The sequence below is a fragment of the Lissotriton helveticus genome, chromosome 6 (genome assembly GCF_964261635.1).
Source record: "Lissotriton helveticus chromosome 6, aLisHel1.1, whole genome shotgun sequence".
Lineage (NCBI taxonomy): Eukaryota > Metazoa > Chordata > Amphibia > Caudata > Salamandridae > Lissotriton > Lissotriton helveticus.
In genome coordinates, this window is record NC_136067.1 from 1,166,579,198 (window position 1) to 1,166,603,267 (window position 24,070).

General features: G+C 46.8%; 1 protein-coding gene across 14 annotated transcripts in view; it reads left to right on the plus strand.

Moving 5' to 3' along the window:
• Positions 1-22,004, plus strand: part of AFDN (afadin, adherens junction formation factor) — a 1,642,835-nt gene extending 1,620,831 nt beyond the window's left edge. For 8 of the 14 annotated variants that reach the window (XM_078648844.1, XM_078648846.1, XM_078648845.1 and 5 more), the window contains one exon: positions 19,694-22,004. In XM_078648844.1, coding sequence (XP_078504970.1) covers positions 19,694-19,850 — 157 coding nt within the window. In that variant the 3' untranslated portion in view covers positions 19,851-22,004. The remainder of the gene's footprint in view (positions 1-19,693) is intronic. The other 6 variants (XM_078648851.1, XM_078648848.1, XM_078648849.1 and 3 more) reach the window with 2 other exon arrangements.
• The last annotated feature ends 2,066 nt before the right edge of the window (positions 22,005-24,070 follow it).

Here is a 24,070-nt window from a genome sequence, read left to right on the forward strand (position 1 = left end):
TATATATGCAATTGAACATCTTGATTATAATTCACTGGGTCTAGATATTTATATAATGTACTTGGTCTTCAGTGATGGTGAAATTGTTGTTCGTAATATGGTTTATATATTCTGACCTGGTAGCGTTATGTCTAAACAGCAGACTATAACAAGCACAAACGGGCATTCTGGTTATTTGCAGCCACTTTCGAGTCATTTGCATGAGTTGTCACTAATGAATATTACGAGGACTTATACTTTGTAAACATCCTTTAGTCCTCTTTCTATGCCTATACACGCCGTCTATCACGTTATAATAGTGATGACGTCGCATTGCGCGACACAACCTCGTATCAGACGAATGATCGGAGCCAGCCATTGAGCAGCACGACATAAACGCTAAGGTAGGAAAAAGCTTTAAAAAGCTTTAAACAGCCACTGAATGTAGCGAAACATTTTCGCCTTACAAGAGCGTTTTTTACTTTTTAGACAATCTGTGACACTTGGCGTGGGAACGGCATTGACCGTGAACATTAAAAACATTAAAAATAGGACACGCTACCAGCTGTGTATACAGTGGTAAGTAGCATGGACACTTTAGTCCCGCTGTTGATGCCTAAGTCGTCATTCGCATGCATTTTATTTACTCATGTTTTTTCCCGATTTCCGACAGTGCCCGGCTGGGTTCACTGTAAGTAAATTTATTTTACATTCTCACGTATGGGCTATCTACACCCTGGTGCAAGGTAAACCCCTTTGACCTACTTCATGAATACTAATTATTCATGGCGACTGCATATAGTTACAAAAAATCCTTTATTTATTATTTTGTATTTTTATAGATGTCCCTCACTGCCCAGTCCTGACGAGACCTTTATTCTAATGGTCGAAACGCCGTCGACGCACTAGGAAACGAACCAGACCAATACAGTTCCTATAATTTTATAGTAGCTGGTTAATCATTAGTTGGAATAACTTGTTCAGAGTCCAGTTTCCTGTTTTGTAAATATTCACAGCTGAAACCTGTATAGTTCACCTGGTTATACACGTTTTTGTTTCGCACACTATTCACTTGGGATACACTGCACTTTGTATAATATTTGTATGTCGCAATTGAATTATATGCATTTCTTGTTATCAAATTTAAATATAAGGTAATATCCTTTATGGTACAGTTGTGTCTTTTCTTTTTTCTGCCACCCTCCCTCTAATGTTTAAATTGCCATTGAGCCTGTTATAATTATTAAGTTGTATAAAAATAATATGCCATAGGAACCATTGTTTTTCTATATAAACGCACTGCCCTGGTTCCGCTGTGAGTAGGGTTTCCCTTGTTTTTCCTTTTCTCGTTTTATCTGTATCACACACGCCAGTTCCGGGTGGATGACCAACTCTTTGTTGGTTACGTGGGCGCTAAGAAGGGGAAAGCGGTGCACAAGAGGACCATCTCCCGGTGGATCATCTTGTGTATCCAGGCATGCTACTCTTTGGCTAGGAAGGAGCCCCCTGCTGGATTGCGGGCTCATTCTACCCGAGCCACGGCGACTACCACTGCCCTGGGCAGGGGTGTGCCCTTACAAGACATCTGTCAGGCAGCTACGTGGGCATCGCTGCACACGTTTGCAAGACACTACTGCCTGGACAGCCAAGTCCGGAGGGATGGCTTCTTTGGCCGTTCCGTCCTCCAGGACTTTCTGGTGTAAGTATTGGTTCGCAGACCCACCACCGGGGTTGGTATTGCTGGGGTATCTATTCTAAGGTAAGGAATCTAATACTAACGTGTCTCTTTCAGATGCACAAGTTACTACTTGTGTAACAATATATCTGTAAGAGACATTAGTTAGTATTAGATTCCTTACCGACCCACCCATCCTCCCCGTTCTGCGAACCAATATCTAGGGTTAGGGTTGTCCCCTTCAGGGCCCTAGTTTCAATGGCACCAGTGTTGGTTTTTAACATGGCTCTGCGTTTCTGGCGCGGAAAAGCTGTGTCTAAGAACTGACGTCAGCACGCGGAGGCGGCGTCTAAGTACTCCGACGACGTCATCACGGCGCCCACGACGGACGCGGAGCCGCAGACGACGCCTACCGACGCGCAAGGGTACTGCTACGCAAAAATTTCCGGATCCAGTCTGACGCCTGGGGATATTCTAAGGTAAGGAATCTAATACTAACTAATGTCTCTTACAGATATATCGTTACACAAGTAGTAACTTGTGCTTTAGGTGCATTTACCAATTGGTACTGGGCCACCTTATCAGTCCCTGTACAGTGTACCTTAGGTATCCAGGGCATAGGTGTACCCAGGGCCTACCAGGGGCTGAAGCATGTATTATGCCACCCCTGGCTGGTTACCTAAAACTGACACAACTGGCTGCAAGACAGCTGGGGCAAGGTGGTGTAATCACCCTTTGCTATAGATATAGTATACCTATATCTAACCCTAAAATGGACACATATATTCCTATCAGTCACTCCTATGGCAGGCCTTATCAATCCTGAAGGCAGAGTGCTTGGAATTATGTGAGATGGTGCTCTGACATGAGCTGAGCCCGTCTGCAGCTTGCGGAACCAAGTCCTAATAGCTGTTCCATGATAACGCTATACCATATACTCTTAAGTTCATTATCAACCTCGCGGTTAAATGCTAACTCTGGTATAACATTATCAAAACATGTCGAGTAAGGTGTCATACGAATTGGAATACTACCCCCTCGCCAATTCTGGCGACGGGGGTAGCATTCCACCCTTCTAGAGGGACACAACATGTATGTAACTGTGAACCCCGGTTAAAGTTAACTTGAGCCTTGGCATCACAAAATGGATGCTGCCACCACAGACACAAGTCTGACCTCCTGCTGCTGGGAGTCCTTCCAGCGAGGGAGGCTTGGACAAAGGGTTTCCTGCCTTGGGAGGTGCTAGCACCACCCCAGACAGGATTTTGTGTATTGGGTAGGATAGGCCTGAAAGGAATGAGACATGCCTGGGGCACACAAGGTGCCCTGTGCATACACCGGTTCAAACCAGTTGCTGGGGCATCCCTGCCCCAGCTCTGGCACGAAACCGGACAAAGGATAGGGGGTGTAACCACCCCCCTTCCTGGTCCCACCCAGGGGAGGGACCTAGTCACCAGTACTGCCCCCTTTAGCAGGATAAAGGTAGGAGGTGGTCCCATTCCAAGTTAGATTAATCCTGAACTACTCTACAAGAAGAAACTCTGGACTTCGACGTTCTGCTCCACAGAAGACTGAAGAAATCTCCCTTGTGGGCAAGGAGTGTCCACCCTGCAACTGCAGGCACCATCAAGCGTCCAGCGGCTTCACTTTGTCGTCTTCCCTCGAGGATCCAGACTTCAGAGCCGGACGAGACCCGGACTCCCAGACCTCTCCGACCTCAACTCACATCTGCAGAACAGCTGAGACCCGTGGGTGCGACGAGACACGTGGGACCGGCCATCTTGAAAGAAACTGCACTTCGCTTCCAGCACGACTCCCGAGGTAAACTCGACCAAGTGCTTTGGGGATTGAGAAGCCCCAGCCCCGAGCAGCCCCTGCACCGAAGATCAGCCCTCCAGCTTCCACGAGATCTGCGTGGGGTCCTTCTGCTTGTTTGCTGCTCGACGCGTTGCCTGGTCACTTGCCGGCGTGCTAGTGGCCTCCTAGACGACGAACCTTGAAATCTTCACTGCTGGTCTGGTTGCTCCAGACTGGCCCTTGCTCCCTTCCAAAAGAGGGACACCCCGGACTCTCCTAGTCCGCACCAGACGCCTTTTCCACTCACCGCGTGGGTTGCCTTTGCCAAGGCCTGTTGACGCCGAATCCGGAACCAACACCGCTGAAAGTGAGAGCCTGCGTGGGACAGCTCGTGCCTCCATCCTGGTCGTCCAAGACACCTCCTGGTCCACGTGGCTGCAGAGTCAAGCGTCCACTCTTAACTTGATCGCGACTACGACATCTGGTTCCTTCCTGGTTCCACTCCAGTCACTGGCTAGTGACTTTGAACATTGTCCCCTCTGCTTTCAGGTCTTCAGCATCTCTGATCCGCCCTTGGATCACACCGGACATCTTCCTCCTGGTCGCCTGCAGCATCTTTTCTTTCAGGCTCCATTGACTTCAACGCAGGAACCCGACACGACTTCGCACCTATGCACCCGCAGGCCGTGGGTGAGGTAACGAGAGCATTTTGGTGGTCAAGGGTAGCTTGACTCTCCTAGTGTCCAGTTCCACAGTCGTTTTAGTCCTAACTAGTCAGGATTGTCCGTACTTACCTTTTTCTTGAACTGTACTGTCCATAGACGTTGTTAAGCATCCCGCGTGTGAGTTCACACTCTGCACCCGCGTCCCGTGGGCCTCCTATTACTTACCTAAAGTTAGGGTAGCGTGGTCCCAACGATCCTACAGCCTCAGCTCCATTTCTTCTATCGACTTTCACATTCCATTTACTTAGTATATGGTTTGCCGTGCCCCTAGGGCACCATTGTAATTTTGTGCAACTTATCGTATTTTTCCTAAGAGATTGTCATGTGCTTAGCCCTCTGATCTCATAAAGAGTTCAGAGGTGTTTGTTATTAATAAATATTGTTTATTTTCATAACAACCTGTGTGGTGTCCTTTCATCTGGTATACAAGGGGTTATATTGTGGTAAAACAGCTGGCTTCACATGCCAAAAGAGTTTAACCTAAGACTGCTTTGTCCATGCTACCATTAGGATAGCTGGTCTATAAGGTTGACTTACAACCAATCACCATAAGGGTTGTTTGGACTGATACAAGGTGATCACTAGAACTAGTGAGCATCATATATCAGGCCAACTTCTCACACTCTGGTACTACCGTGTAGCTATAAATTGATTCACCTGAGATACCTTAAACTATATTTTTTGCGTTCCATTACAGATTTACTTTCTTACTCTGCAACTTCAGCAAGTTTGCCTGTATGCACTTTAATTATGAGATAACTCTGTCTGTTCTCTTGAAGTAGGAATGGATCCCCCCCTCCTTCATTGCTATTACTCATTTACTGCATCCCACAAATAGAAAGATCTCACTGATCAGTCCTTTTTCGGGAGTGATGTATGCCTATCCTCCCTGTTGCTGACCCTCTACTCTACTAACCCTACAATGCCCGATCAGGTATATTTTATTCCGAACCCTCTGGTGATTGCTACCATTCTCTTTATATTAGATGTCCTTCCTTCTATTAACAAGGTATATGCACAGTTATCCAAGTATTAAGCTCATTGTCCTATTCGAATATTCCTCATGGAAACTAAAAGTGCAGTATTAAATGTTTTATTGAAGCACTTTTGTCACTTATGTTATGGTCTACATCTTTTTTGATTGAATCACCACTCCACATCAGTACTGCAAATACAAAACACTAGGTAAGCACAATTACTATAACTTCCTTTTTTGTGAAATAAATGTAATAATTTGTAGCCGCCCTTACTTCCTGTGCAGTTATAGGCTTGAAAAAGACATATGCCTCCGATTGATCCACTTATTGGGTGTAACACGTGTTGGCTAGTTTTCAAGAACAAAGTGAAAATAAAAGATTGTACAACTAAAAATAAAAACTTATATATATTATCAATATTTCTGATTATGTATATCTTGTATTATCATCAAATTGTTTATACCATTTATATCTGAAAGAGACACTTTAGTGATAGATTCCTTACCTTAGAATATCCCCAGGCGTCAGACTGGATCCGGAAATTTTTGCGTAGCAGTACCCTTGCGCATCGGTAGGCGTCGTCTGCGGCTCCGTGTCCGTCATCGACGTCGTGGGCGCCGTGATGACGTCGTCGGAGTACTTAGACGCCGCCTCCGCGTGCTGACGTCAGTTCTTCTTTTTTCCGCGCCAGCAGCGCAGATCCGGAAAAAGTTAGTCTTTTTTGACTAAACTTGTTTGATCCTTTTTGATCGTTTCTTTTTCGAGTCTTCGACTCCGGACGGTGCCGATAGGGATGCCAGGTTTTAAACCCTGTGAGGACTGCGACCGACTGATGTCGGTCACCGACCCTCGCCGTCGGTGTCTCCACTGTCTCGGCGTCGACCACGACGACGAGGCTTGTTGCCGGGTCCTGACTTCGAAAGCTAGGCGGGAGCGGTCCTGCAAGCGACTCGAACTCCGGAAGTCGGCCCCGCGCCAGGAAAGGTCCCGGTCTGGACGGAGGCCGAGGGACCGGGAGCGGAGCCATCGGAGCTCCGGGAGTCGACATCACTCCTCAGGGTCGAAGTCGTCAGGTAAGCACAGGAAGTCGAAGAGACGTCATCGCTCTTCCGACTCCCCCCGACGCTCGCACGACGTGGCCAGGGGTTCAGGTGGCACCGCCCACGCGGCTCCGTCGGAGTCGCAGGCGTCGCGTCTGGCCCCATACCCTCCGGTCCTTGGGCCGCGCGCGACGCCAAAGGAGATCGAGCGGTTCCTCATGGCCATGAGGTCCCTCACTCCCCCGACAGGCTCCGCGGCGCCTCCGGGCCCAACGGACCCGTCTGGGGGGCCTAGCGGTTCGGGGGCATCGGCCCCGACGCTGTCGGGTGCTTCGGCCCCGACGCTGCCGGCGCCTTCGGGCCCCGCGCCGCAGGCCCCCACTGGATCAGGTTCCGGGTCGTCTCCGGTGGACTTAACGACCTCCCTGGCGCCGGTCCCTCAGGTGTTACCCCCCGGCGCCGTCTTCGGGCGGCGCCCTCCCCGATGCCTCCCTGGATCCGGTTCCGGCGCCGCTTTCGACGCCGTTCGGAGAGTTCGTCTTCCATGAACCGGCCCCATCATTTGATCCCCCTGAGTACCAGGAGATGGGTGATGAGTAGTATTGGGAGGGGTCTGAGGACCCTCTGACACGGGAGTGTCAGTCCCAGGAGGACTGGACAGGTGGACTTGGGGATGCCAGGGATTTGGACACTTCGCCAGTCACTGGTTGTGTCTCCCCTCCTACCGTGGCTACGGAGGAGGGGGCTACCTACAGTGTGGTGCTGACGCGGGCGGCCAAGGCCTTGGACCTTGAGCTCCCCGTCGCGGCCGTGAGGACTAACCTCCTCACTGAGGTCCTTAAACCGCAGTCAAGCTTGGCTGAGCCTCTGCTGACGTTTAATGAGGCCTTGACTGACGTTCTTGTGGGCACTTGGTCCAGGCCCGCTACAGGTTCGCCTGTAGATAGGAACGTGGCCAGACGCCACCGCCCGGCCCCGGGCGACTCTTGTTTTCTGTCCACCCACCCCACCCCTGAGAGCCTGGTGATCCAGGCCTCAAATTCCCAGACCGCATTCCCGTCAGCTCCGCCTGACAGGGAATCCAAGAGGTTTGAGCAATACGGCAAGAAGGTATTCTCCTCCCTAAGTCTGGGACTGCGGTCTTCCAACACCGCCTGCCTCTTGGGCCGCTACACCCACTCCCTGTGGGATACGGTCGCGGACGTGCTGCCAGAATGCCCGTTGGAGGTACGGGCTAAACTCGGCCAAGCCCTTGTGGAAGGCCAAGATGCGGCACGTTATTCTATTCGGTGTGGACTGGATACCACCTACTCACTGGGCAGGGCGATGGCAACGACGGTGGCGATTCGTCGCCCCGCCTGGTTGAGGTCTGCCAACTTCTCGGCTGATGTCCAGAATACACTTATGGACATGCCATTTGATGGCCGTCGCCTTTTTGGCGACAAGGCAGACCATGCGCTTGAGCGTTTTAAGGACTCTAGGGCTACGGCCAAGTCCTTGGAGTTCTCGGCCCCGCGCCAGCAAACGGCTGCTTTTCACTACTTTCGTGGCCAAGGAAGGGGTGTACCCACACGTGCTGCCAGCCACGCGCCGCAGGGTAATACCCAACGAGGTGGCGGTCGTGGAAACCGCCGTGGCGGCGGTCGGGGACAACGGCAAGGACAGTCCACACCTTCCCCCGCAGCATCTGCCTGAAAACCCTCCTAGTCCGTGCTTTCAGGCCCATGTGTCGCCAGAGGGGGGGGGCAGGGTTCTCCATCACCTCCTCCACTGGCGCACTGTCACGTCGGACAGGTGGGTGCTGCAAATCGTCCGAAGGGGCTACTCCCTCCCCTTCGAGGCGACCCCTCCCGCCATGCCACCGCAGAACCACCGTGTATCGGGGGATCATTTGCGACTTCTGCAGGAGGAAGTTACAGCCCTCTTGGCCAAGAGGGCCATCGAGCGCATTCCTGGGCCAGAAGTAGGGTGTGGTTGCTACTCTCACTACTTTCTGGTACCCAAGAATGGCAAAGGGGGCCTACGCCCTATCTTGGACCTACGGAACGTCAACGGCTACCTCCGGAAGGAGAAGTTCAAAATGCTGACACTGGCTCAGGTCTTAGCTGCCCTGGACCCAGGAGACTGGATGGTAGCGTTGGACTTGCAGGACGCTTATTTCCACATCCCCGTCCTGCAGGCCTAACGGCGTTATCTGCGGTTCACGGTAGGCCACGAGCACTTTCAGTTTACCGTGCTCCCCTTCGGCCTTACCAGCGCCCCACGGGTGTTCACGAAAGTGATGGCGGTGGTCGCAGCTCATCGGCGCAGGTTAGGGGTTTCAGTCTTCTCCTACCTCGACGACTGGTTGTTGAAGGCGGGCTCGCCCCAAACAGTCGTCAGCCACCTCCAGACGACGGCAAACCTCCTGCACCTGCTGGGGTTTTCCATCAATGTGCCGAAGTCACACCTGTGCCCCTCTCAGAAGCTCTTCTTCATCGGAGCGGTTCTCGAATCGGCGCAGTTTCGGGTTTATCCTCCCGAACAGCGGGTTCGGGACATTCAGGCTCTGATTCCAATCTTTCAGCCTTTGTCCCGGGTCTCGGTCAGGTTGACGCTGCGGCTTCTGGGGCTGATGGCCTCCTGCATCCTTCTGTTGCATCACGCCCGGTGGCGGATGCGGGCTCTGCAGTGGGACCTGAAGTTTCAGTGGGCCCAGCATCAGGGCAACCTATCCGACCATGTCCTGATCTCGGAGGGCACTGCGAGACAGCTGCAGTGGTGGCTCACGGACCGCGATTGGGCCAGCAGCAGATCCCTCTCCCTTTCCCAACCGCAGCAATTAGTTGTGACGGACGCGTCCCTCCAGGGCTGGGGAGGCCACATGGGAGAGGCGGAGATCAGAGGCCTCTGGTCTCCGGCGGAGGCCCGGCTCCATATCAACCTTTTGGAGCTGCGGGCGATTCGTCTAGCACTGAAGGATTTCCTCCCCTCTGTCAGGGGGAGTGTAGTGCAGGTGTTCACGGACAACACCACCGCCATGTGGTACTGCAACAAACAGGGCGGGGTGGGGTCGTGGACCCTATGCCAGGAGGCTCTGCGTCTCTGGCAGTGGCTGGAACATCAGGGCGTGACCCTGGTGGTTCAACACCTGGCAGGTTCTCTGAACGCCAGGGCGGACGAACTCAGCCGTCGGTGCATGATGGATCACGAATGTTGTCTGAACTTGGACGTGGCGCAAGACCTCTTTCAGCAGTGGGGAGAGCCTTGGTTAGATCTATTCGCCACAGAAGAGAACGCGCAATGTCATCAGTTCTACGAGTTGGAATTTCCAAGGCGGCACTCGCTAGGAGACGCTTTTCGTCGCGAGTGGAGTTGCGGTCTATTGTACGCCTTTCAGCCTATACCACTTCTGCCCAGAGTGCTGAAGAAGATCAAGCGCGACCGGGCCCAAGTCATCCTTGTGGCTCCGGACTGGGCACGAAGGTACTGGTATCCAGAGCTACTCAGTATGTCAGTCGATCCCCCGGTTCGTCTGCCTCTTCAGGAGGACCTTCTGTCGCAGCAGCAGGGGACGGTCCTCCACCCGAACCTGTCCAGTCTCCACCTCCATGCTTGGAGATTGAGCGGCGACAGTTGAGGCCATTTGACTTGCCTCCTGAAGTCTGTAATGTCATTCTGGCAGCCCGGCGTCCCTCCACAAAGTCGGTATACGCCTGCAGGTGGAACAGATTTGTGGCATGGTGCACAGCAAAGGTTGTGGATCCTCTTGCTGCCCCTCTTTCTGAGGTTCTTCTCTTCCTTCTTTCTCTTGCCCAGCAGGGCTCTGCTCTGGGCACTATCAAGGGCTACCTTTCTGCCCTTTCAGCCTTCTTAAGGCTGCCTGATCAACCTTCTTTGTTCAAGTCCCCTATTGTAACTCGTTTTCTGAAGGGCATCACACACATGTTCCCTCCTGTTCCGTTTGTGATGCCTCAGTGGGACTTGACCCTTGTTCTTACGTTTCTGATGTGCGCTCCCTTTGAGCCACTTCACAACTGTCCTCTCCGTCTTCTTACTTTGAAGACTGCTTTCCTGGTTGTCATCACATCTGCCAGGAGAGTGAGTGAGCTCCAGGCTCTTTCATGTACACCCCCTTTCCTTTCTGTCCATCCGTACAAGGTTGTGTTGTGTACTAAGCCATCTTTCCTGCCCAAGGTTGTCACGGCCTTCCATATCGGGCAGCCTATTACCTTGCCCACCTTCTTTCCGCCACCGCATCCCTCTAAAGAGGAAGAGCGGCTCCACCGCCTGGACCCAAAACGTGCGCTTTCATTCTACTTGGATCGCACACGCCAGTTCCGGGTGGATGACCAGCTCTTTGTTGGTTACGTTGGCACTAAGAAGGGAAAAGGGGTGCACAAGCGGACCATCTCTCGGTGGATCATATTGTGTATCCAGGCATGTTACTCCTTGGCTAAGAAGGAGCCCCCTGTTGGATTGCGGGCTCATTCAACCCGGGCCACGCGACAACTGCCCTGGGCCGGGGAGTGCCCTTGCAGGACATTTGCCAGGCAGCTACGTGGGCATCGTTGCACACGTTTGCAAGACACTACTGCCTGGACAGTCAAGTCCGGAGGGATGGCTTCTTTGGCCGTTCCGTCCTCCAGGACTTTCTGGTGTGATTATTGGTTCGCAGACCCACAACCGGGGTTGGTATTGCTGGGGTATCTATTCTAAGGTAAGGAATCTATCAATAACGTGTCTCTTTCAGATGCACAAGTTACTACTTGTGTAACGATATATCTGTAAGAGACATTAGTTAGTGATAGATTCCTTACCGACCCACCCATCCTCCCAGTTCTGCGAACCGATATCTAGGGTTAAGGTCACCCCCCTTCAGGGCCCTAGTTTCAATGGCACCAGTGTTGATTTTTAACATGGCTCAGCGCTTCTGGCGCGGAAAAGCTGTGTCTAAGAACTGACGTCAGCACGCGGAGGCGGCATCTTAGTACTCCGACGACGTCATCACGGCGCCCACGACGCCGACGACGGACGCGGAGCCGCAGACGACGCCTACCGACGCGCAAGGGTACTGCTACGCAAAAATTTCCGGATCCAGTCTGACGCCTGGGGATATTCTAAGGTAAGGAATCTATCACTAACTAATGTCTCTTACAGATATATCGTTACACAAGTAGTAACTTGTGCGTCACACACAAGGAGTTTCCAGACACACAATCGCGTAAGCGATGGGGGGAGGAGCTGGGGACTGCCCTGACGGATGATCAATGGGAGGACTGCTGTTTACAGACAGAGCGAGTTTCAGCGAGTAGTAGACTCCGGATCATACATAAGTTTTTGCACAGGCTATACTATAGCCCGGCTAAAATGTGCAGATATAAGCTTAGGGCAGATGATCGATGTGACAGATGCCACTCTGAGGGAGCTGATTTTCTTCTTTTGGCATGGGATTGCCCGAGTTTCAAGGACACTGCTGGTAATGATAGATACCCTGGTGGGACCAGATCCTTTGCTGGCCTTACTTGGGTTTGTTAAACCCTTAAGAGCAGAACATCGTAAGTTTGTTGCCATGGAGCTTCTAATCATCTAATCCCTCCTTCTCTGGCATTAAGATGTGGAGGCGATATATAGATGACATTTTTCTCATTTGGAACCAGACCAATGAGACACTGAATAACTTTTTACATTGGTTGAATAACAACTGCTATGGGCTCACATTCACACTTAGCCACGATAAATCCTCAATAGCGTTTTTGGACCTCACTATCTTTCACTCAGAAGGTGAACTCCTGACCCACCTCTACAGGAAACCCACAGAACGCAATACGCTTCTGTACTATAGAAGTAACCACCCCAGGGCATTGAGGGACTCTCTACCATACTCGCAGTTCCTTAGGATCAGACGAAACTGCTCCTGTAAGACTGATTACTTTAGAGAGGCTGCAGTACTCTCTAATAAACTGAAAGATCGTGGCTACCCAAAGAGAATAATTAAGCAGGCCCTTAAGCGAGCGTGGTACTGTCCACGTGAAGTCCTACTGTTGCCCAAAGACAAAGACCAAAAAGAAAGAATTGCATGTGTCACAACTTTTTCGCCAGTTTCTAATAAAATCAGAAAGTCAATCATAAAACACTGGCCCACAGTGAATGCTGGCTCGTTAAACATTGAGAGACCCCTCTTCGCTTTTTGGAAAAGTAAAAACCTAAAAGACCACTTAGTAAGAGCAGGGCTACCAGCGACACCACAGGGCGCAACACTTGACACAGCCTTGGGTTTACCCCCCCTCATAGGCCACGTGAAATGTGGATGTTGTAATGTCTGTGAATACACGGTGGAGGGCAAGAAATTAACTCACAATGACACCACGTTTGAAAGACGCGCATTCTCTAACTGCAATTCTTCAAATGTTATTTATGCTATACAATATCCTTGCCCAAAACTTTATGTTGGGCAGACCACACAAAAAGCCAAGACACGCATTTGCCAGCATAGGAGCAGAATAAGGTGCAAAACTGCCAATGCCCCCCTGGTGGACCACTTCACTGAAGCTGGGCATAACGAGAACGACATGAGATGGACAATACTGAAAGTCGTGAAATTACCACCCCGTGGTGGAGACATTGCTCAGATGCTCAACAAAGAGGAATTAAAGACAATGATACAATTCGACACGATAAGGAATGGTCTCAATCGAACAGAAGACAGGACCACCTTACTATAACCAACCAGCTGCCCTTCCAGGCTTGGAAGACGGCAGACCTTGAGACTATATTGAATCTGTAATCCAACCCTTAATCTGAATTATGTATCATGCCTGGTACAATGTTTGACTGCAATTCGGATGTAACTCTGGCAATTTGTCTTATACCATCAGCCAGGCTACCTAGTCTTTTAACTTAATTTTCTTTTTTAATGTTTTCTTATTGTTTTATTGTAATAATGCACCACTGTAAGCACCATCGTCGTCTGCACATTCACACTTGCACAAAAACCTTGCGCGCACCCCCCATCCCCACAACTTGTTATTGGGCCAACTGTCACCGCCTTGTTACCCACACGCGGTTTACAAGGACTGCATAACCCCAAGCACCCTGCTATTACTTGCCAAAGGAACACGCTCTAAGATGGCGCTCCTTCATAGTCCATGCCCCGCTCCAAGATGGCCGACACATAATGAACCTCTTTTATTTCTAATTGCATGCCGCCTTAAGCCAGGCGAGCTCGCATTCGGCCGGACTGCAATTCGAGCAGTAGACGGACTGGACATCGTTCCCCCGCTCCCAGGATACCATTTATCACGGAGTCACAGCACTCCCGTAGGTAAGAGCAACAATCCCCCTCCCCTCTCGGAACCCCGCACCACTCGCAATATTTAAATCTATAATTGTCACGAACCCCTAAACTTAACTATTCCCAACCCTTGCTGGTTTCAGAGACTCCCGGTGACCTCAACCGGACCCTGCAGCTCATCGAGACTGCTCGAACCCTCGACACCGAAATTACAGGTACCCCCTCGCACTACACGGCCAATGACCCGCACTTTAGAACCGTCACGCCCCTAACCTTAACACCACTCTCGTTTCATACAGAGACACCCGGTTACGAGACTAGGACCGTGAAGTCTATCTAATACTGCCCGGACCCCTAGAACCCGGCCAAACAGGTAAATCTTCATATCCTGCACGCCCTGAGACCAACTCACAATTCTTAATAATCACCGCCTGTTACTTTCCCCATCCCCCCGCAGGTACCAATTCCCTGCTAGCACCTGCGTAGGCTGATATGCAACACGCCTTTGATACGCAAAGCCCACACATGGGTAAGCCAGCTTCGCGGTTCTACAACCACCCCAAGACACTGTATGGCTGTACACGTATGGATGGACACTTTAAGGTCTCTGCACAGTGTTAATAATAGATTCTCGTTGGTTTTAATGTGAACTAACTAATGAGGTAAAGACAATTCGTAACCATGCGGTTCAGATGTACTCTCTCAAACGGCTCAACTTCACTTGCTGAGTTATTGATCTCTTATTTGTACGTTGAAGGACTAGTCAGTAATAATGGAATAATAACCAAGTATGATCACACTAGACACTCGAGCACTCGGTCATGTGCGCCTGGCTTCTTCACAATTAGCAGACACTAGTTAGAGCACGTTAAGCCGAATCCGAATAAATGCATAGTGTGCACAATAATTTGACTTGCTTGCACGTTGGAGGATTAGTCGGTAATCCAGCCTTTGGCTACTTTTCTCCTTCTCTTTTTTTCCCTTCTTCCTCCTAAACAGGCGGTTGTACTAATATTACAGGCAGGCAAATGTTGTCATTTTTATCCTATTGTGGGGAAAAATGTATATGTGGCTTAAGGTCCGTTAACGCTGCATCCATGTAGCTAAGCTGTAATCACATTGATGATATGCAGAATTAGTCATGTGGAGCTTGATGTATGCAATATACTCATGGTAATGATGAACCTAAAGTGTACTGTACTAAAATGAAAGATTAAGTTGTATTGTTATGTAACCTGAAAATAATAAACAAGTTAAAAAAAAAAATCCACAATCTTTTCCTGTTCTTTTGACATTTTTATCTCTCTTTGTTCCATTACCTGAAATGGTTGGTCTATAAACTCTATCATAAAACCATTTACAGTCTCCAATACACATGTATCTCCTGTTATCCTTCCCCACTCTTTTTTTTAATAAGCTCAATCTTCCTCCTACTTCTTTTAGGGAAGAACCAGTTTGTAATCTCCATACTCACCTTGTCCTCCATTATTGTATGTGCCACGTCCTCTTGAATATCTTCTATTTCTTCCTGGCCTATTCCTACTCGGATAGAATCCTCCACCATACTGGTATCCTCTTCCCTTATTCTGCCAACCATATTGTGAATTGTACTGTGAATTATATTGGGACCTCTGCATACCTCGGCCAGTAAATTGTCCCCTTCTACTGGCCCTTCCAAAAACACCAAAAACTCTTCTCATATTACCCTGTACCTTATCCAATGCAGTAAAAGTTCCAACAAACTTTCCAATTCCCTTCACAAGCCCATCTCCAAACAACAATCCTTTTGAATCCTCTTTATCTTCTTTAAGAGCCATATCTCCCAACTTTGGATTTATTTTCATCAAAATCGCTTTCCTTCTTTCCTGCAACAATCCAAAATTTGCATTTCCCAACAAGACTAATGCCCTTTGACTCCATCCTGTAAGTAAATCCACATCAACATGTTCTTCATTTGCGTACGCATCCTCAGCCATATCTAAAGTCCTTCCTAACGGACCCAACACATCTAACAATTTGTCTTGGCAAATTTTCAATGATCTCTCCAATCCTTTCCTTGGATCCCTTCCTACCTTAAATAAATAACTATTCAGATCTGGATCCAAATTAGGAGTAACACAAACTTTCTCTCCTATCCTAGGTCTAGAACATTCCGCTCTCATCATTCTACGCATCTCTCTATCCAGAGGTTTCTTTATCCATGTCTTAATAAACTTTGCCACATGTTCCATTGGCCACCATTCTCCGCTCCGCGGATGTTTGATATTAAGTGGGCTAAACATTTCTCCTCCAAATGGATCCTTTATGCCATTACTTGAATCCTCAACTTCCATTTCCTCTAAATCTTCGTAATCATCATCATCCTGTAAGTCCAACACATATTCATCCATTAAATCATCATTTCCTCCAGACATCATTTTTTCAAATTCCTCATCATCTTGCGTGCCGCAAAGTGCCTCCTTTCTTTGCGTGCTGCTAAGGACACCAATTCTCTTTGTGCCGCCAAGGACACCTTTCTTCTCATTTACCTTCTCACCAACTTTCGCTTTTTGAGTTATTTCTAACTCCTCAATGTGTCTGTTGTTTTTTTGTTTTCTTTTTCCCAACATCTGTACTCATTCCTTCACCATCTGACAGAGAATAACATTCTTCTCCTGAATCTATCTCTTTTCTTTTCCTATTCCTAATGTATTCCTCCATAGACTCTTTCACCTGTTTCCTCATCTCAAATTCAATTAATTTCTTCACCACTTCCTCATTAATTTTATTGTTTGTAGTTTCAATTTCAACCTCCTTTCCTATTTCCATTTTATATTCTCCCATATTTAAAAACTCTCTCTATATATATATTAAATTCTTAAACCACCAAATCCTTATCAACTACACAAAAATAATATGGACTGCTAAATAACCTTCTCAAACTATATTCTTTAATCTAATTCTTTCAAAATACACCTTAAATCACACCAAAATGCTACTCACTCTGTCAAACCAATATCTCTCTCTGACCCAACTGACTTTGCACTGACTAACGTTCTTAACCGCCTACCGCGGCATCTTATTTCCTTTATATGTAATTGAAACAATCCCAATTCAAAATGGCCATCTTAAAATACGTGAGAGAGCGTAACATTACGTCTTTTGCATCTTCTTAAGTCCTTTCCTCTAATTCCACGAAGACGCAAGCTCATTCTAGCGAGATAAACGCACTTGCGACCACTTTAAACCAAAATAAGCTCGCGCGCACATCGTCACGAAGATTTCCAACATGTTAACCGGTAAAATTTCAAATATTATTCCTGTTGTTAAATCCCACATATCTCCTTCACTTAAAAAATGAATCTTTATAAGTACAATTCCGATATCTCATTTAAAAATGACTATTTTCAAAAAACGATTATACTAAAAACACTCTTTTTTTCAAAATTACCAAAATTAAACTTCTACTATATTTACAACTCACTTCCAGAAATTAGAAGTTAGTTCCTTTACTTGACATAGAATCACATACAGGGTGAAATGTTGTTAGGTGACTAGAAGTGACAAGTGATGACCGTGCTATACAAGGAAAGGGGGAATGACATATTTACATACAAAACATAGATTTTCATCAGTCCATTTTTAAACTCAATAGTCACAACAAACAGGGCTATTTTCTTTTTAGAGTTGTGGCTTCACATGGACGGATTGACAACACAACGTCGATGAGCGAAGACGAAGACAGACGCTAGCTCCACTGCTCTCAAGTGATCGCTGCGGCGGCACACATCCCTCCTTTCTCCACCTGCTGGTGAAGAAATTCTACATTTATTGCTGGAGAATACCACAATAAAGGATATCACTGGGAGGGTGTCGGCTGATACCCCGTCCTCAAAAGCTATTGAAGACATCTCTAGCCCATCAAAGTTCTCAGGCTGTCCTCCAATCCCCTTGTCCTGATGAAGACCCGCTCAAGATGCAAATAATTCTGCACCACATTTTAGGGTCGAAACGTCGACGTTGTGTTGTCAATCGGTCCATGTGAAGCCACAACTCTAAAAAGAAAATAGCCTTGTTTGTTGTGACTATTGAGTTTAAAAATGGACTGATGAAAATCTATGTTTTGTATGTAAATATGTAATTCCCCCTTTCCTTGTATAGCACGGTCATCACTTGTCACTTCTATCACCTAACAACATTTCACCCTGTATGTGATTCTATGTCACTTCTGTCTTGGACAGCCATTTTCGAATTGACTGATACCTGCTAGATATTTATAATAAGAAAAATCTTTTAAAGTAAGAATTGCGTTGTGTGTTTTTGCATATTGAATTTCTATTGTGAAATGCGTAAAGAATATTTAGATTTATAACATAACAAAGAAATTTGTACATCCGACAGAGCCATTGTTTTTTGTCTAAACTCACCCATCGGCCCTGCATCACAAGCTTCTCCCATTCTGCATCATTCACAGTCGCTTGCCGCTTGAAATATAAACCTGATAAATATCCCACATTTTGTCTTCACCTGCTTCCCCACCCAGCTCTCCCCCAAATCCCTATGACGGTCTGTGCCCTCGCCCTCTCACACATAGCAATGCAGATAAAATGTCATCCTGCTTTAGTCTTCTCTGGCAGCTGCAATAGTGGTTACCCACGAGGACAAAGAAGGAGGGAGTAATTGCTTTTACAATCCTTTTCTAGGAAATTTCCAGTGAAGGATGAGCTGATATTTATCAATGGAAACTTCAGAATGCGCGCACTCTGCCTCGCGTCTAACAAAGGCTGTTAAAGCTTCCGGTTAGTGCTCTGGTGAGTCACAGACTCATCATCTAGGAGGTTTAATAACACGAAAAAACACAGAGTATGGCATCAGTGCAGCAGCCAATCAGCGGCAGTTATTTTGAGCTGCAGGTGAGACAGAGACTGTTCCAAGCCTGCATCATCCAAATATTTGGTAGGAGGAAGAAACATACAAAGTAATACTAGCTCTCCTCGTAAGAATACTCCACGGATCCACATTTTTAAACATCGCCCTCTGGTGACAGGCCTCATAACTATATTAAAAAGAACTACTAGATAACCAAAGTCAGTGCCATGTTCGTACACATCATACTGTGGAGAAGCCTTTACTTCCATACATGGCACCGGCAACTGACTTCAAACAGCGGGAAGGGGCGTAGATGTCGGCTACCTCAAGTGAATACAAGTAAAGACAAGCATTGACATAGCCAATAGGTCTCGCCTTTGGGACCTTATAAGTGTTTAGTTATCCAGCACAATATCCTTGGTGCAACATCATCAACTGTTGCATGGCTAAACGCTTATAAGGTCCCAAAGGCAAAACCTATTGGCTATGCCAATGCTTGTTCTGGACTGCAGTGACGGCAGTCTGCTGTTCCTGCAGTCCGGAAAAAAGTGCCAGGGTGCAAAGCAGAGCCCAATAGAGACCCGTTTCGACACAGCAAGCACAACGATGTGCGAGTGCTCACTTCTCACTAGAAGAAGTTACGGCATGACGTCATGCCAGGTGAGCGTTGTTGGGGATGGGTAATCCTTTAAAGAGTAATTTTCTCTCTGGATTTCCTTCTCTATTTGAAACTCAGGAGCAGCAACATTGTCGTGGTCACCAGGGCTTTAAGTGGAAGCTTTTTCAATATTATATACAAGCCATAGTTGCTGCTTATTTATCTTATGCCACTAACAACCATTGACAACACCATTAGTCCTAACTAGTTGTAGGTATGATGTTACTTGTTGTATCATATATCTAGATGCAATGACAGAAACAGCAAAATACAAGTCGGGGGCACACTATGCTAAGCACAGATTTTTAGCATACGTGTTTTTAAGCCACGTCCTTAATTACATTGACTACGCCCCTTTGAGAGACCTTCCAGTTTTTTCATCCCACATAAATCCCTGGAACCCCCCTCCCCTCCCCCATTCAACCATATCTTTTGAAGTTTTGTAGACGGTCTCGCTTAACAAGAATCTTATTTGGATCGATCCTGTAAGACTTGAAAACTGGGTTGAAAATCCTTGGAGCAAACCATTGACAGAAATATACCTTTATTGTAAGAAAAGGGCCAGATGTGTTAATACGCTTTGTCAAACCTGTACAACCTTACCAAATGCTCCTTGGAACTGTGCCTAAAAAATGCGTTTGATAAATGTAGTTGTGTAGTGTGGTTTGATGTACAACAGACCATGTCTTGATATGTTTTATTTTCGTTCTTTTTTATGCAGCCAAGATGCTGATTTGTCGGCGGTTGGTGGAGCACCTCCTGAACACATGACGTTCAAGGAACGCCAGCGTCTATTTTCCCAGGGCCAGGACGTATCCAACAAAGTAAAGGCTTCTAGAAAGTTAATGGAACTGGAAAACGAGCTCAACACAAAATAAGGAGCACAGAACAACTAAGGGCACCTTACGAACGCTTTGTGATATACTTTAAATTAATCGAATGGGGGAGGGATGGGCGGGGCAGAAAGTGTAAAGGGAGGAGTATATTTTTTTTGTAAAGAGTAATTTTATGATACTTTTATTTCTAAGACTGTTAATTCAGATTTATTAAACCACGCATTAGCAGGACAGCAGATTGCTTAGTTTTCCAGGGGCTTGCGGTTTGTACAACAAAAGCACTGTAAAATATATTTTAATTATCTAAATCACATGATGGCTATCTGTAAAAAAACATTTCTCATCCTTTTCTTATCTGAAATGTACAGTTTTCTTTGGGCTAGTCTAAGAAGCACGTCAGATGAGATGCTTCCTGGACTGTTGAAGGCCAGAATATAAAGTTTGAACTTCTAAGCAGGGACAGTGCGCCAAAACTGTTTAAATGATTCTGTGATGGTGGGTGTAAGGGGGCTATTTAAAAAACCATTTGATTTATAACATAGCATATGCCATTTGTACTATTTGAAAAACACTGTTGTCTTATTGAGGGAGTGAAGGTGTTGGGTACATTGATGATTGCTTCTTGATTTTGCCACGTATGTTCTTAAAAAGAGACCCTAGACAGTTACGTAAATAATGTTTCATGCTATCTACAAACACTGGAATTCTATGGCTGGACAAAGAGGAAATAATTTGCAGAACGCAAAGCCTTATTACTAAACCCAGCACAAAGGAGGGAAATGTACTATGATTGAGTGGAATGCTGCTGTAGTTCTTTGTTTTTTATCTCTTTTCCACATAAATAATTTTAATCAACCCTTAGACCATGAAATCACGGCAAATAAGCTGTATCAGGAACATTTTGGGTGGGGTCAAGAAGTCAGTGGAAGAAGAAAAGTCTGAAAACAAAGGCAAGAACTAGCAATTATGTAACCTGTAATGTTCCATCTTCCGAAACAGCATGTCCACAACACACTTGCTTTGTGAGTCTTAAATAGTAAATGGTATTTTTATCGAGTATGAAAGCTTATGCCGTGATACGAGTGACTCGAGAAGCTCATGATGATTACAGTGGGATAACAGTGACTGCTGCTCTGATTCGACTGTAGAAAGAGAGGGAAGTTTGAAGGTCGTTTTGCACAACTATAGTAGAGTTTTTTAATTAACTTAACTATAAGAAAAGGTAAACTGACTTAGTTGTTTTACCCATTTATCCTAGTTGCCCAGTCATGACCTTTGGCGAAGGAGCTGCTGCTTAGTTTATGGAGTACTTTTCTGATCTATGTGTTTGCGAATGAGAGGAAGCTCTAGACATTTCAGACTGTATATTTGTCTCTTACGGGAGGGAGCCTTATTTACTGAGTTATGTTTTGGTTTCTGCCTGTAACTGCATTTTTCATTATGTTCCTGTGGCTGATTTTGTGCCTAAGTACATCACCACAGAGTTTGTTTCTAATCGTGTGGCGTTTAAAACAAAATATATCATTATTCCAACTTTTTTTTAGTATTTGAGAAGATCTTGACAGTGAGTTTAGATCATTTTTCTACCGAATTTGTCATACAAGTATCCACACACTGCATACGTAGAGAAGTACTCGATACTGTGTGTGCATTTCCAAATAAAGATTGGCAGATATTAAAATTTTAGCGAGAAAGCCATCTTTAATACAAATTGTATAATAAATCAATGCAATAGTCACAAAAATGGAAGCGAAACGCATGATTTCACATCATAGTGATTAATTTAAAACTCTGAAGTACATTTATGCAAATCAAATTTCATGAAGAACATGCATGCTTCCTCTGCTCCTAATCAGAAGGGATAGCAGATAACTCTCAAATTATCTGCAGAATACTAGCATCCTCGTAAACACACTGGTATTTTATTATAATCGCAAGGCTTCAGTACATACTTGAACACTATTGTGAGGATGGATAGTTGTTCTTTTGCTGCTAGCATCCATTGAGTAGGAGGCAATGTTGAATCAAAGTGCAAAATGTTGTTGGATATGGCCAGTGGGCTAAATTTGGAAATGCGGACACATGTTTTTCATGATTGTGTTTTTTTGGACAGACATCAGACTGCTGTACTTTTCCATTTCTACTGTATTTCACTTGCAACATATTTTTAATAAACTTTGTATGTATTTAAGCCTATTTACCTTCTGGACATTCTGGAATAATTATTTTATGGATAGAAAATGTTACCTTCCTCTTTCTGGGTCTTTTCGCAGTTGTCTGTATCTGTGAGAACGTTTTCAGTGCACTGGATGTATTAATTTTGTTCCTGCTAGAAGCCCTCAGTTGTCGGCTAGTTAACCTGTATGAGGAGTCCTGCATATCTAATGGCAATAGACTGACAGCAGTGAAACGTCAACAGATTGCTTAAAAAAAAAAAATCCAACTATACATAGCTGCTGAAAATAATTAAGTGGTTTGTTCTCTATAGGATATCAGCCTTTGAACACAAAACAAACGGGTTCAGATTTCCTTTATAATTGAAGACACTACTTTCTACCACTGGAGAATTTCCAAAGAATTACAGTGAGGTTTAGCACATATTTCTATATTTCTATATTTTTATTTTTGTAGCTGTTCATGTTTTAATTTGTGTAACACAAACCACATAATAACTCAGTCGCTTTTAAGCTTCAGAGAGTTGGCTTCCAAGGAGACGTTACACAGAGTGACCCAGGCAAAGCAATGGAGGCAGTCACATACAGTGTATTGCAGTTGCATTTATAAAGAGCTTCATACTCCTGAGGAGGTACCGCAGCACATTAGTGGACGGTTAACACATTATACCACAGGATTTGCTTAGTTTTAAATTACAGTGTGATCTGGTGTTTTGCTAAGTCGTGGTAAAGTACCACTCTGTACTGGGAAGGGGGGCTCCATCTGGCCAGCATGCCAGCCAGTTGATAGGAGTCGGGTGCCAAAAAAAGAGTATTTCCATCTTGCCGGTGTTACACAACAGCTGTTCCTTCTGCATCCAAGTGAACACATCAGTTAGGCAAGGCTTGATTGAATCTGGGGAAAGAGCCTCACAATGCTCGAAGGAAAAAATAATCTGGGTATCATCTGCACATGATGTGATCTTCACCCCAAAAGACTCAACAAGAAAGGCAAGAGGGGTAAGGTGAATATTAAACACACATATAAAATAATCTACCCACCCACACTCACAAAAAAAGCCGCTAAACGCTTCAAACACAACTTCCTGAGGTCCCACCCTGAAACACCCTTTGCCGATACCTACTTCTCTCCGGTAAATGGATCCCTGAACACTGATATTATCTTCCACACCGCACGCAGAGCTCAATGGAGAAAAGCTTTCCTTGCCTTACTCAACGTCTCCACCACCAGGAAATCTGCTCATGGACTCTCACTTTCCATCGCACCATCCAAACTCTTCCCGGGCAGTACAGCCATTACTATTTACAACAACGGGACTATTCTAATTCAATCCACAGACAGGAACCTGGAATTACTCGACAACCTGTTCCCCACTTTCAAAGAGCACCTCTCCAATCGTCGGCCCTCCACACATACCCCAATCCAACTGAACCAGAACTCCTCACCTCCAACTAACGTCCCAGAACGACCCACCGCCGCTGACCCGCACAACCCGACGCTATGCCATCCCAAATACCCACCAAATCTCTCCATCCCCACCACTCCCTACACTCCCGCCGCACCTAGCTCCCCCTCTAGCCATGACCTCTCCCCCCCACTCCCTGCTCCCCCCTCCTGGCCCCCACCCCTCCCTCAACATCTCCCCCCCCTACTCTCTGCACTCATACAACTCCTGTCATACACTCCTCCCTCAACATATCCCCCCCCACTCCCTGCTCTCCCGCCACTCCTAGCCTTCACTCCTCCCTCAACAGCGCTCCCCCCATTCTCGGCGTTCAACCCACTCCAGACCTACACCCCACCCTCAACATCGCCCCCCCCACCCCCTGCACCCCCGCTACTCCAAGACTCCACTCCTCCCTCAACAGTTCACTCCCCACCCTTAGCTCCCCCTCCACTCCTGGACCCCACTCCCCCCTCAACATCTCCCCCCCCACTCTCACTCCCCATTACTACACTTGCCCTCCTGCAACGACCAGTCTCCACTCGTCCCGCAGTTGTATCACTCCTCCTGTCACTGATTACCCTTCCAATGACCCTAACCCCATCCCCACAGGCACGCTGGACACAATCATGACCACCCTCCT